The sequence below is a fragment of the Panthera leo genome, chromosome B3 (genome assembly GCF_018350215.1).
Source record: "Panthera leo isolate Ple1 chromosome B3, P.leo_Ple1_pat1.1, whole genome shotgun sequence".
NCBI classification, from domain to species: domain Eukaryota; kingdom Metazoa; phylum Chordata; class Mammalia; order Carnivora; family Felidae; genus Panthera; species Panthera leo.
Genome location: NC_056684.1, coordinates 67,072,303 through 67,087,854, shown reverse-complemented (window position 1 = coordinate 67,087,854; position 15,552 = coordinate 67,072,303). Strand labels below are relative to the sequence as shown.

Below are 15,552 nucleotides of genomic sequence, written 5' to 3'. Positions count from 1 at the left end.
ACTCAAAGGACAAATATATCTATACTGAGAATTTCAGTCATGGGTTGCTGAGCCATCTTTTCTCAAATATGAGAACACTCACCTTGATCTTTCTCTTTAAAAGCTGAGAAGATCAACTTCAGGTTCTTTTTATAGGACCTTCCATGAAAGACAACATTTTAACTTCAACAAGGAGAGAGTAGATTGGTGTTTACCAAGGAGAAATATTATGAGATCTTTCTTTTAATGTTGTTTAAAATGTGAATTTGTCTTTAAAATCCTCCACAGCTTGAGACCTCGTTATTTCAGAGATCAGCAATGTAAACTCACAAATGAGGTACATGATTTAGTCTTTGAGAAACCTGAGGCTCCAGGGCATTTACTGTAATAGGTTTGTGAAATAAATGCATTGAGCTAAACCCACTGAAAATGAATATTATTATAAAAATTCAAAACAACAAATGAAGTGTGTTCGTATGTAATATCCATATTTGAATCACATTACCACCTGCCCGTTGTGTCTATGCTAACTGATCAAATGACAGTCTCTCAATTATAATCTTCTTACCATCCCCAACAAAAACCTACTACTCTGCTTATTTTGGACACTACAAAGCCAATCATTCTATTTTAACATATTCAAAATATGTTTAAAAAAATAAGAAAAATATCACATGTTGTGACAAATATAGATTTTAAGAAGCTTAAAAAGAAAAAGAAAGAAAGAAAGAAAGAAAGAAAGAAAGAAAGAAAGAAAGAAAGAAGGTTTTTTCCTGTTTCCTGTGAACCTGGGTTCCCAATAGTATAAAAAGACCTTAAATCAAAGGTCCGTAATGCTATAACAATTTTAGAGGCAGTTACACATTTAAAAAAGAATATGATGAGGCTCATTTGTAATCACTTTGGTAAATGGTCAAAAACCCATCTTAAACTTCCCTCTACTTCAGTTGTGATTCCACACTTTTACATTTTAAATTATTCCTCCTTTTCTGTTGTAACTGCTTATTAGTGAATACAGATTATCTGTGTGGTAACAGACAGCTCCCTTGAAAGTCTGGCTACATACCCAAAGCTGCTACTTTGATGATGATTGCTTGAATGTTAGATGATATCATCTCTCGGAGCAAATCTTCCTGGTTTCTCTGCCAAAGGTAAGCTAAAGGCTGGAGATTAAGCCTTTTACACCTATAAAATAAAAAAAAAATCAGATGATATCTTAATGTTCTATACTTGGATCCATAGCAATTACTTTGATTTTAAACATAATGCTTCTCTCAAGGATTTTAGCATTTAAAATGCTTTAAAAAAACATGTTTTGCATAATGAAGTTTATATATACAACATAAACATATTTAATTTCCACAGGCTATGCATAAACAGATAAAAATGAAATCTCCAGGCAGATTAGAAATATTAATTTTAGTAAGGCTCTAAGTTTAGAAATCTATGCTAAAAAGCTTCCAAATGCCAACGGATGCTTATTCTTGTTTTTAGAACTTCCTTGGGTATCAAAACTGTGAAGCATATGCAAAATAGGCAAATCAACTTATCCTAATAAAATAATCATATATTGATTAACTTTACAATACCTATGGTTACATGAACTATTCTTATCTACCAACTTTGACATTTTTAAAAAGAATTTGACTCTGAGTGGAAAAAAAAGAACAAAAAGTACAATATATTGAGCACCAAATATGCTGTAGGCATTGTGTTACATATTTTACATTATGGTGCAGCAGAAAGAATATAAGTTCGAGTCAAGACAAACGTGGATTTGAAACCTATCCCTACACTAACTAGCAACATGACTTTGACAAGTCAATGAAACTCTAGGTCTTTAGTTTCCTATTTCATAAATAGGAACAAAAATATTTCCTTTCAAAGTTCTTGAGAAGATTAAGAAATTAAAAATTGAAGTCATCCTTTATTCCTTTTGTTTTGTTTTGTTTTTCCTTCATATTTGTCATCCAATCTACCCCAATACAGGACAGAATCATTCCTCACCAATACCACTGCGAACACCCTGGGCTGAGCCACCGTTATCTTTTGGGTCAATATCTCCCTAAATTCTTTCCCTGCTTCTACCCTTACCCTTTTAAAATCAGTTTTCAATGCAGCAGCCAGTGTGATCCTTTTAAAACATAAAACAGATTATGGGACTCCTCTGCTCAAATCTCGACATCACTCCTTGTAAAAGTCCTTGCAATAGACCTGCATGGATCTCACTCTGGTTGGTTCTCATACCTCACCTCCTACTACTTTCCCTTCGCTCCAACTACCACCATTGGACTGCCCACTCTTGTCTAATAGACTAGACATGCTTCCTACCTTTTTCACTTATTTCATGCCTTTGTTTAAATGTGACTTCCTCAAGAAGGATTATAATTGATTAAAAGTAATATAAATAAAGAAAATAGTACAAATGCCTAGATAAAATAAATATTCAAACAACGGTAGTCAAAGCCAAGTGACTTGCCCAAGTCACAGCATAAGTGGCTGAAATCAGATTTCAAATAAAAAACATAGCCCTAAAACCCAGTGTCTGTAAGTTTGCCTGGCTGACTAGGCCACAATGATCTTTTTCTCTCAGAAAATCCCAATACTTAGTAAATATACCACGTTTGGCCATTTACTCATACATGGCCTTAAAAATATCACTGCTTTTAGGAGGGCCAGGGTAGCTCAGTCGGTTGAGTGTCTGACTCTTGATTTTGGCTCAGGTCATGGTGTTGTGGTTCGTGGGTTCAAGCCCCACGTCGGTCTCCACACTGACAGTGCGGAGCTTGCTTGGGATTCTCTCTCTCTCTGCCCCTCCTCCTCTCTCTCTCTATCAAAATAAATAAACTTAAAAAAATATATATATATCACTAGTTTTTCCATGTATACATACCCTTTCAAAAAAACCAAAACCGTCCTACTGCAGACTGTTATACATACTTTGTAAAATATCCCAGAGCATCTACAGAAATGTTGAGGAAGTTAATAAACACAAAAATAATATAACTGAAACTACCCATGTAACAAAAGTATAATTCTAGCTGTCCTCTTAGCAGTGTTTAATGCCTACCTATGAAACTGGGCTCTCTACCTCTTTTAAAAAGCTAAGATTTTTTTTAATTGAAAAAACCTTATTCCACCCTTATCTTTATTGTAAAATTCTTGATTGTTGCTTTGATAACCATAACCTTTTGATTATTTCTAGACTTAAGTCAAACTTTTTTTTTACCTATTTAAATTCTTTAACAGTTCAAAATATCATGACTCAAATACACTTCCTCTGTAAGTCACTACTGCAGTTGAGCTGTGACATTTATTAAATACTTTATATATTAAAAATACACTGATGCAATACAAACTACAAATGTAAGACACGCTAATTGAAAACTGAGTTTATTATAAACGAACGGACTCCCAGTAACATTGCTTTAACATTTTTAAGGATAAAATTATTGGAGATATGCCTAGTGGTACAAAATCTGGGTATTTTAACCATGTGTTGAAGCGTATCTAGACTGTTTTAAGAAAAATCTTGCTCTATCTATGGGTATGCTATGGACCTTTCTCCCATATAAATGTAAAGCAGCCTCTTAATCAGGAGCACATTTTCATTTGGCTTTTAACTTTCATAAATAAATGTCAGCCCCATCTACAGTTTGGCTACCCATTAAACCATGTGGGCTTGAACTTATTAAAAAACACAGATTTGTAAGCTAAATAATTCTCAGAGAATGTGACCTAAAACTTGATGAAAATAGTATTTCCAACATATGGTTTAAGGGCTATGCAATCCATCTCCATTTGTAGATCAGTTGTTCTCAAATGTAGGCAAGTAGAACGTAAGGAAATCTTTTTCAAATTACACATATGACCTCCTCCACTTCCACCTCCACTCTCCCTTCTCTAGAGATACACACCCCAAAATAGGAGATCATCATAGTCCCCTTCATTTAATTATGCTTTGTCCTATATTTCCTCTGTTTACTTTAAAACTTCTGGATTTTTAAAAAATGCTTTACTTTTTTTTTTTTTTTTTTTTTTTTTTTAGTAACCCCTACACCCAACACAGGCCTCAAACTCACAACCCTGAGATTAAGAGTCACATGCTCTTCGGTCTGCGCCAGCTGGGCAACCCTAAAAACTTTGGACTTTTGACTGCCTTGAATTCACTGTAGAACTAGAAACAAAATAAATGCAATAATAAAAATAAAACAAGTTTTCAAGTCAATTAATATGCAAGTTTTTGATGTGATAGTTGATACGAATGTTTCTTTGTCAAGAATTTGAAACAATTACACAAATACAGTCCTTATGTGATTTGCATTTATCCTTTTGGATGGCAAAATTACTTATTTCTAGGTCAAGTTGTGTGCAAGATTAATACTGGAGTCCACATTTTCTTTTTGCTAATCTAATTATATGTAAAGTCTCTATACAGTATTTTATGTATCCAGAAACTAAAAATGAAAAATAAATTCATGTGATCTTTTGCCAAGTGAACATTAAATAATCAATATTATCACTTGACTTCATGGTTTTTGAAGAGATCAATGGAATGGATTATTTTGGTATTTGGAGATACAATATTTTACCAACCTTAGAGGGTGAGAAAGATGGAGAGAGCAATAATCTAAAAAGTCCTTGAAAGTTGAATGACTTTGTATATAAGTATTTTAATCACATGAATATTTTTGGCCAAGAACTGAATTCTAAAGACCAAAAAAGGAATGATTCCTTAATAAGCCTTTTTTTTTCTTTAAAATATCACTGTATTCCTCTTATTAGCTCCTGATTTTTATTACAAATGATGATGAGTTAAAAGGGATTAAACAGGTATACTGATTCAAATAAGGAAACACTGAAAATAATACTTTTGATTTTAAAAAATCTTTGTCTTGATTTTTTTATTGTAGTTTATTTTGTTACTTTGGTAATATAGATAGTTCCATGAGATATGTACAATATCACATTCTATTTATTATTTGGATACAATTATATTTTCATTTATTCACATTCTTAAAATACATGTAATTTTTAAAATACAGGAGAAATTAATGCTCTCTTACACATTTTCTACTCGAACACGCTGATAGTCAGAAAGTATAGCACCTACTGATATCCCCTCTACTTCTTCTTTTTCCTGAAAGTAAAAGAAAAAATATAACTTTAAAAATAAACATGTGGCTATGCATTATGCTCTGAAAGTTATAAAAGAACTGGGTCTCATCTAGAAAACCATTTTGAAGCAGAATAATTTACGAAAATGCAATCCACATTCAGAAAAAATAAATACATGTATTTAAGTCATACTCTCAGCTGTGTGGAAAGTAATTATTCTTTTTACTTAAAATCCAAATAAGTACAGACCATTTTCTGTGAAGAAGGCAAAGATTTAGACGGTACTTTCAAGATGTTTCCTCACTAAAAATATTTTTAAAGACTCAATGATGTTCAGTGAAATTTTTTGAGAAATTTCTATTTTTTCAGACTGAATAACTTTATTTATTTAGTTAGTTATTTATAATGTTTATTTATTTTTGAAAGACAGAGACAGAGCACAAACAGAGGAGGACCAGAGAGAGAGGGAGACACAGAATCTGAATCAGGCTCCAGGCTCTGTGCCAGCAGCATAGAGCCCGATGTGGGGCTCGAACTCACGAACCGTGAGATCATGACGTGGGCCGAAGTCGGTCACTTAACCGACTGAGATAACCAGGCACCCCAGAATGAGTAACTTGAAAAAAAGTAAGCAATGGCATAAATAGAAAAGGGGACACAATGATTTTATCTGTATCTCCAGGAAGCAGAGATAATAGAGCCATTACTTGGATAATGGTATAGCACAGTGGAGAAAGAATTCTATGATGAGAAGAAAGCAATGGATTGCTATCAGCAGAGTTACAACTGAGAATACCCAGCACTACATCTAACAGAATCTCACAGGAAAGAGGAATAATCTATCCAGTGTGCTCATTAATGAGTTGGAGGAAATGTAAAGTCAAATATGATCAAGTTTGCAAATGATACAAAGCAAGGATGGGTAATAAAAAAAAAAAGGAAGAAACGAAGATCAAACATGTACATGGATGGATATGGAGAATTTGGGGATTTGGAAGGACGGGTTTAAGATGAGATTTAATGTAGAGAAGTATAAGATAGTACACTTACAGAAGAATAATACATAATACAGGTATACACTAGGAATCTGTTATCTAGAAAACAGATATGAAGACAGTGACTGGAGGGTAATTACTAACAACAAACTAAATAGAAATTCTCTGAATAGGCATAAAAGAAAATCCATCCTGGTATATGGAGTACGGAAGAAACTACTTGAGAGAGATGACTTCATTATTAATACTCTTTCCATACTTGGAAATCTACAAAGAAAAGCAATCGTGTTTCACATAAAAACATATGTAATACTTCAAGGCATATTGAAATAACCAGTGTGTCCTAATAGGATGCCATAATAAATAAACAAAATGCGCAACAAGAATCTCTCAAGTCTTTGGAAATAAAGACAATTTAGAGTTTCTCCTCCAAAATGAGAAAGAAATATCTGCCCAAACATCCCCCAAATAAGATTCTATTACATAAGGTTTACAGGAACAAAAGCAATTTCCTGTACTTTCCTAGTTTAGCAACATTGTTAGAGCATTTGCTTATAACCTTTCTCTTCACTTCCTAGCCATTTTCTTTTCATAAAAGTCATTGTATTCTTTAGAAAAAGTCAAGACATAGTGTTCCTAAATAAATATAAACATGGCAGGTGCCTGTGTGGCTCAGTCAGTTAAACGTCTGTCATCCAGCTCTCCACTCAGGTCATGATCTCCAGTTTCGTGAGATCGAGCCCTGCACTGGGCTCTGTACTGGGCTCTGCACTGGGCTCTGCACTGGCAGTGCAGAGCCTGCTTGGGATTCTCTCTCTCTCCGCCCCTCCCTCTCTCTTTCTGTCTCTCTCCTAAACGAAATAAATAAATAAATGCAAATATGTCATAGATCACAGAGTAGTGAATAGTGTCATCAAAAGATCAAAATCAGTTATATTATTCCTATATCATATAGTGGTTTACATGAAGTTTTGCCATAAGAAAATATAAAGGACTAAAATTATATATGTATATGTGTGTATTTCTCTATACATCAAGGAAACAAAGATAAGAGGTACTGGTACTTTTCTGTTTTAACTAAGTCACGCCATTGTCAAAATAAAAACTGGCATTGACTATCCATTTAAAATGTGCTATCATTCTATAATTCTCATTTAATGTTCACCGTAACCCTAAAATAATTATTATTTAATCATTCTTAGTCTACATACTTTCTCTGGAATTCTCTTCTCTTTCCATCTCTTTTATTTTCTATTTGATAATACCTAATTAATCAGCTGTAGAATCATATACCAAACTGAATTTGGACTATCCTTCCAAACTAGGCCTAAATATAGATCACTCATTTAAAAAAATTTTTTTTAATGTTTATTTATCTTGAGAGAGAGAGAGAGAGAGAGAGAGAGAGAGAGAGAGAGAGAAAGCATGAGCAGCGGAGGGGCAGAGAGAGAGAGGGAGACACAGAATCCGAAGCAGGCTCTAGGCTCTGAGCTGTCAGCACAGAGCCCAATGTGGGGCTCAAAATCACGAACCGTGAGATCACGACCTGAGCTGAAGTCGGATGCTTAAATGACTGAGCCACCCAGGCGCCCCTAAATCACTCATTTTTTAATGTGAGAATCATTTATTAATTTTTAAAAATTTTAATTCCAGCGTAGTTAACATTAAGTGTTACATTAGTTTCAGTTATGCGATATAGTGATTCAGCAGTTTCATATATTACTCAGTGCTTATTGAGATAAGTATACACTTTAATCCCCTTCACCTATTTCACTCCACCCCCTGTAACCATCTGTTTGTTCTCTATAGTTAAGTCTATCTGGGGGTTTGTCTTTTTTTTTTTTTTTTTCCTGTTGGTTCATTTGTTTTGTTTCTTAAATTCTACATATGAGTGAAATCATATGGTATTTACATCTTTCTCTAACTAGCTTATGTCCCTTAGCATTATTCTCTAGCTCCATCCATGTTGTTGCAAATGGCAAGATTTCATTCTTCTTTATGGCCAAATAATATTTCATTATATATATAGTATTTCATTTTACATATACATATATATGTATATATATATGTATATATATGTATGTGTGTGTGTGTGTGTATACACACACACACACACCCCACATCTTTATCTATTCATCAATCGACAGACACTTGGGCTGCTTCCATAGTTTGGCTACTATAAGTAAAGCTGCAATAAACATAGGGGTGCATATATCCCTTCAAATTAATGTTTTCATATTCTTCGGGTAAATACCCCATAGTGAAAATACTAGATCATAGAGTAGTTCAATTTTTAATTTTTTGAGGAACCTCCATACAGTCTTCCATGGTGCCTGCACCAGGTTGCATTCCCACCAAAAATGCAAAAGGAAAAAGAGCCCTTTTCCTCCAAATCCTCACCAACATTTATTTCTTGAGTTTTTGATTTTAGCCATTCTGACAGGTGTGAGGTGATATCTCATTATAGTTTTGATGTACATTTCCCTGATGATGAGTGATGTTGAGCATCTTTTTGTGTGTCTGGCCATTGCCCATATGGATATCTTCTCTGGAGAAACATCTGTTCATGTCTTCTGCCCATTTTTTAAATGTTTATTTTTATTTTTAAATTTTTTTATTTTTAAAATTTACAACCAATTAGTGAGCATATAGTGCAACAATGATTTCAGGAGTAGATTGCTTAATGCCCCTTACCCATTTAGCCCCCCCCCCCGACAACCCATCCAGACACCCTCTGTTTGTTCTCCATATTTATGAGTCTCTTATGTTTTGTCCCCCTCCCTGTTTTATAGTATTTTTGCTTCCCTTCCCTTATGTTCATCTGTTCTGTGTCTTAAAGTCCTCATGACTGAAGTCATATGGTATTTGTCTTTCTCTAATTTTGCTTAGCATAATACCCTCTAGTTCCATCCACATAGTTGCAAATGGCAAGATTCCATTCTTTTTGATTGCTGAATAATACTCCATTGCATATATATATATATACCACATCTTCTCTATCCATTCATCCCTCGACGGACATTTGGGCTCTTTCCATACTTTGACTATTGTTGATAGTGCTCCTATAAACATGGGGGTGCGTGTGTCCCTTCAAAACAGCATACCTGTATCCCTTGCATAAATACCTAGTAGTACAGTTGCTGGGTTGTGGGGTAGTTCTATTTTTACTTTTTTGAGGAACCTCCATACTGTTTTCCACCAGCTTGCATTCCCACCAGCAATGCAAAAGAGATCCTTTTTCTCTGAATCCTCGCCAACATCTGTTGTTGCCTGAGTTGTTAATGTTAGCCATTCGGATAGGTGTAAGGTGGTATCTCATTGTGGTTGTGATTTGTATTTCCCTGATGATGAGTGATGTTGAGTATTTTTTCATGTGTCGGTTGGCCATCTGGATGTCTTCTCTGGGGAGAAGTGTCTATTCATGTCTTTTGCCCATTTCTTCACTGGATTATTTTTTGGTTGTTGAGTTTGACAAGTTCTTGATAGATTTTGGATACTAACCCTTGTGCTGATATGTCATTTGCAAATATCATCTCCCATTCTGTTGGTTGCCTTTTAGTTCTGCGGATTGTTTCCTTGGCTGTGAAGCTTTTTATTTTGATGAGGTTCTAGTAGTTCATTTTTGCTTTTGTTTCCCTTGCCTCCAGAGACATGTTGAGTAAGAAGTTGCTGAGGCCAAGATCAAAGAGGTTTTTACCTGCTTTCTCCTTGAGGATTTTGATGGCTTCCTGTTTTACATTTAGGTCTTTCATCCATTTTGAGTTTATTTTTGCGTATGGTGTAAGAAAGTGGTCCAGGTTCATTCTTCTGCATGTTGCTGTCCAGTTTTCCCAGCACCACTTGCTGAAGAAACTGTCTTTATTCCATTGGATATGCTTTCCTGCTTTGTCAAAGACTAGTTGGCCATACGTTTGTGGGTCCATTTCTGGGTTCTCTATTCTGTCCATTGATCTGAGTGTCTGTTTTTGTGCCAGTACCATACTGTCTTGATGATTACAGCTTTGCAGTATAGCTTGAAGTCCAGGATTATGATGCCTCCTGCTTTGGTTTTCTTTTTCAAGATTGCTTTGGCTATTCGGGTCTTTTCTGGTTCCACACAAATTTTAGGATTATTTGTTCTAGCTCTGTGAGGAATGCTGGTGTTATTTTGATAGGGATTGCATTGAATATGTAGATTGCTTTGGGTATTATCAACATTTTAACAATATTTGTTCTTCCTATCCAGGAGCATAGAATCTTTAAATGTTTATTTGAGAGAGAGAGAGAGAGAAAGAGAGAGAGAGAGAGAGAGAGAGTGACAGAGAGAGAGAATGAGCAGGGGAGGGGCAGAGAGAGAGGGAGACAAAGAATCCAAGCAGGCTCTGCACTGCTAGCACAAAGTACAATGTAGACCTTGAACCCACGGACCATGAGAACATAACCTGAGCCAAAGTCAGAGGCTTAACCGACTGAGCCACCCAGGAGCCCCTTCTGCCCATTTTTTAATTTGACTGTTTTTGTTTTTTGGTGTTGAGTTTTATAAGTTCTTTGTGCATTTTGGATACTAACGCTTTATCAGATAATGTCATTTGCAAATATCTTCTCCCATTCAGTAGGTTGTCTTTTAGTTTTATTGGTGATCTGCTTTGCTATGCAGAAGCTTTTGATTTATTATTATTACTTTTTAAGATTTGATTTTTAAGTCATCTCTATACCCAACATGGGGCTCAAACGCACAACCCTGAGACCAAGAGTCACATGCTCTACTGATTGAGCTAGTCAGGCACCCCAGAAGCATTTTATTTTGATGTAGTTGCAATAGTTTATTTCTGCTTTTGTTTCCCTTGCCTCAGGGGACATATCTAGAAAGATGCTGCTGTGACCAATGTCAGAGAAATCACTGCCTGTGCTTTCTTGTAGGATTTTTATGGTTTCAGGTCTGGCATTAGTTCCTTCATTCATTTTGAGTTTATTTTTGTACACAGTGTAAAAAAGTGGTCCATTTTCATTTTTTTGCATGTGGCTATCCAGTTTCCAACACCATTTGTTGGAGAGACTGTCTTTTTACATGAGAATCTTTATTTTGACAAATAAATACCGTATACAAAATGTTAACTTAAAAAAAGCAAGTAAAAATTAACATTTACAAATTATTGTAGAAATAATAACAACAATACAAGGGTTAAAATTCTTACAGAGGAAAAATAAAAACATGTCCAATTGTATAAAGGCTCTTCCCTTGCAGGAAACAGGGATAAAGTTGAAGACTCAGTTTGGCCGTGCTGCTGAAAAATGTACAAAATAACTCAGAATAAAGAGTTGAGGTCAAGTGCTATGAACCCACTATTTGTACCTGCCTACTCTTGATCTGAAGAAAGTTAACAACTGGAGTGCAAGGCAGAGCTGATGGTAGGATAGTCAAGTTCTCCATCTGGGAGTTCATAATCTAAATATAGGCCTAACTAATGACTTGTTTAACAATCATGATTACTGCTACCCATTAAAAATCCAACCTTACCACCTACTAGCTTGGTGGTTTTGAACAAGTTACATAATTTCTGAGTTTCAGTTTCCTTATTCATAGGATAATAATAGTTCCTGTTTCCTAGGGTTACTGTGAAGACTGAGTAAAATAATCCAGATCAATAACAGTAAGCACTCAAAATCTTTTGTGTCATTATCATAATCTTCTTTCTTATTACTACTACTTCTATAACTACTTCTGTTACTACTTCCATTACTACTACTGGCCACCACCAGCACCACCTACTACTGTTACTACTATGTAATGAAGGCCTAACTTGACAGATAAAACCCTTCATTCCTGGGCATTAACTTCTTGCTCATTATCATTCCTCAACACAAGCCTACAAACCTGTGATGGTTAAGTTTATTTGTTAACTTGACTGGGCTGATAAAAGGTTATTTCTGTGAGGGCACTTCAGAAAGAGATTATAATTTGAATTGTTAAAACTGAGTAAAGACAGCCCTAACCAAAGAGGTGGGCATCATCCAATCCAATGAGGGCCTGAATAGAACTAAAAGGCAGAGGAAGGGTAAATTTATTCTGCTTGAGCAGGGACATCCATCTTCTCCTGTCCTTAGATATGGTCACCCCTGGTTTTCGAGACTTAGAACTTGCACTGAAATTTACATCATTGGCTGCCTTCGTTCTGAGGTCTTTGGGTTTGGACTGGAAACATATCACCAGTGCTCTGGGGTCTCCAGTTTGCAAATGGCAGATCCTCCATAATCCTCCATAATCAGATGATAATCTCTCATAATAAATCTCTTTCTATACATCTTTGTATATCCCTAGTTCCCTGTGTCTCTAGAGAGCCATGGCTAATACATAACCCTAACACTCAACTCTACAGTCCAGATACAACAAACTTTCAACATAGTGAGTCCTGAATAATCCAAGGGTAAGTAAGACTTCTGTTGAATCCTTAACCATTCAGAACATACTACTAACTTCGGAGAAGGCAAAACAGACCTTTAAAAGATAAAGATCTAACAGAGTCAATTTACTCTGTAAAAAAATTTAAAGCTAATAAGCTCATGCCTTGACCCATGACCTGTATCATTTGGGGAAAAAAGTCAATAAATTAACAATAGCAGCAAAATAATAGCAGTGGAAGTGTCAACAGAGAAACAAAAAGAAAATGACGACTAGAATCAAAAATGAACTGAGGCTGCATGAAGACACAGCCAGATAAATCACCTTGTGCCATAATAGAAATAAAAAATGGATGTGCTGCAGAAAATAATTAACACAGAATGTGGGGCCCTGAAGTCTGGCCACACTCAAACCAACTTCCTATGATCTGATTCTGTGCCCACTAAGCAAACTTTAGACTCTAATTTAGGTTGCCTTGTTACTTTCAAACCCAGAAAGATTATGCTAATCCATCAAAACAAGCATTCTCATCCTTTTAACACAAATGGTCTACATTATAAATGAACTGACATTCTGGCTTAGACATTAGTCTTAAAGGAATTTGGTTTATATTAATCTATACTAGAGAGACTGATAACTTCTTGGTACATTGTCAAAACCGATCCTGGAGAGCTATACCATATTGCTCACCAAGTACTATTATCAAACTTAACCAGTCATTTAACCCTCTCCAACAATAAATGCTAACTGTCATTGTTCTTTAACTGTTCGTATAAGCAACAAAATAAGGGCATGACATATAAGAAGGGATGGTCAGCTGTATTGAGTAGCTGCTGTTGAAAGCACATATCAAGAAGTGGAAGGAAAAAAGGCTGCAAAATGTAGCCTGGGATCAAACTGTTGGGCAATGTGACCTGCATCCTGAAGGCAATGGAGAGCCCTTCCCTGTAGGATTTTTTTTTTTTTAATTATGTCTATTGAGGTGCAATTTACATACAATAAACTGTATCCATTTAAAGTGCACAATTCAATGAGTTTTAACAAATGTGTATATACCAGTGAAACTGCCACCACAATCAAGATACAAATCATTTTGGTTATACCCAAAATATAGCTTGTGTCTCTTTGCAGCCCAACCCTCCCTTCACTCCTGGCTTCAGGCAACCACTAACCTGCTTTAGGTCATTACACATTAGATTGCATTTTCTATAATGTTTTCTATATATATGTGTGTATATACACATATATATGGACATATATACTTACATATATATATACACACATATACATATACGTGAATGATACATATCCTTTTGTATTTTGTCATATAATACATATCCTTTTGTTTCTGGCTTCTTTCACTCAGTATGATTTTGAGATTGATCCATGTTGTGTGTATCTATAGCTCATTCCTTTGTGTTCCATTTTAATCCATTGTACAGGCCATACCACATTTGTTTACCATTCTTTTGTTGATGGATATTTGCATTGTTTCCAGTTTACTCTTGTGAATAAAGCTGCTATGAATTTTCCTAAATGTCTTTGTGTGAATACATGTTTTTGTTTCTCTTGGGTCATGCTAAGGATTTTAAGAAGATACGATCATATATACAAGTAGAAAGATAAGACTCACAGTGTCAAGGGTACACAAGAGAGTAGAGAGAGAAGGAGCTTAGTCTGAAAGAACTGAAGAATGGAGATAAGAAGCTAAATTCCAAAAACAACTTAGAGACAAAATTAATAAAACTTGGGAACCATCAGCACAGAGACAAGAAGCACATATAAAAGGTGGGACCAATGATTCCACTTTAAGTGACCACTAGTTAAGAAAGGAACTACATGTCTTAAAACAAAATACTGGGTTTATTTAAGCTTTATGTATATTTTTAAGTTTGTTTGTTAGGTATCCAAAGTAGAAAGACTATTAGGTATATTGAATACTCTGGTGCTCAAAAGAGTATAGAGAAAGATGTGGGTGTTATCAGCATATAGAAGAACTTGAAGTCGTAGGAGCAAACAAGAACCCCAAGGAGCAGGACAAAGAGCAAGAAGGTGCCTCAGTGTAAGACAGTGAGGGTACAGCTAAATGTAAGGAGAAGAAGAAAGAGACTTCAGTGAAGACACTGGAAAAGAGTGGTCATGATAAGAAGAGACACAGCAAGGAAAGAGTAATGAATGTGTGCATAAATAGAATTTTGATGAAAAAGAAAGATAAAGCAACAATATTACCAAGTGCCTAGTATATGCCAAAATTTGTGTTAGGTAATGTGTATATCTTATCTTAGCTATTCCTTATAGCATTCCAGAATACTATTAAACTGATTTTATATATGAAAAAATAAGATTATCTCATTCAAGTTGACACAGCTGGTCAGTAGAACAAGCAGCCTTTTCACTGAGGCCTGTCTGCCAACCACACCTGTGCTCTTGCTTATATACATATACATAGTGCCACATGCTATAGAAAGTTCAACAGAACCACTGTATTTTACAATTAAGAAGTTAGTTAGTTACGACTACTGTGGGGAAAGTTGCAGTCATGTTTGATGAAAGCAAGAACAAAATATTTGACACAAAAACCATTGCCAAATTCTGCAAAAAATGAATGTCAGAGCCTCAGTAAAACAAATGACTAATCAAACAATGAATATCTATTGTTAAATTGAACACAGTTCACAGAATTTTGAGAGTGAATACAAATCAAATTACATTCCTGTCATCAAGATTGTCAAAGGCAGAGAAAAGCAAAATAAAAAATAATAATGTCAATGATAGAGAAGTTAGAGACAAAGATTGGACCCTAAATAGCTGAGTACATTGCTAAGCCACAGGAGCTCTCAAACACAAATGGACACTACTCAGCTTAGAACATTATCACTATCAATGATGGACGTGTTAGTTCTCCTGAGGAAATAATAGTCAGCAATGGCATCACTGAGTATGAGAAACAGCAGTGCAGAATACCATTAAACATTTGTATTAGTTACTACTCTCAACAATGCTCCAAGGTAGACTGTCATCATCTTCTTTGTTTTGTAGATAAAAAATGCTAACACATATTTACAAAGTCAGCTATGACCA

The 15,552-nt window shown here is 35.2% G+C and overlaps 1 protein-coding gene across 1 annotated transcript in view; it reads right to left on the bottom strand.

Annotated features, from left to right (window-relative positions):
- DPH6 (diphthamine biosynthesis 6) overlaps nt 1–15,552 on the bottom strand; it is a 172,581-nt gene that overhangs the window by 62,552 nt on the left and 94,477 nt on the right. The window contains exons 4-5 of the mRNA XM_042942479.1: nt 5,046–5,119; nt 1,046–1,164 (exon numbers count right to left, since the gene is read on the bottom strand). Coding sequence (XP_042798413.1) covers nt 1,046–1,164; nt 5,046–5,119 — 193 coding nt within the window. The remainder of the gene's footprint in view (nt 1–1,045; nt 1,165–5,045; nt 5,120–15,552) is intronic.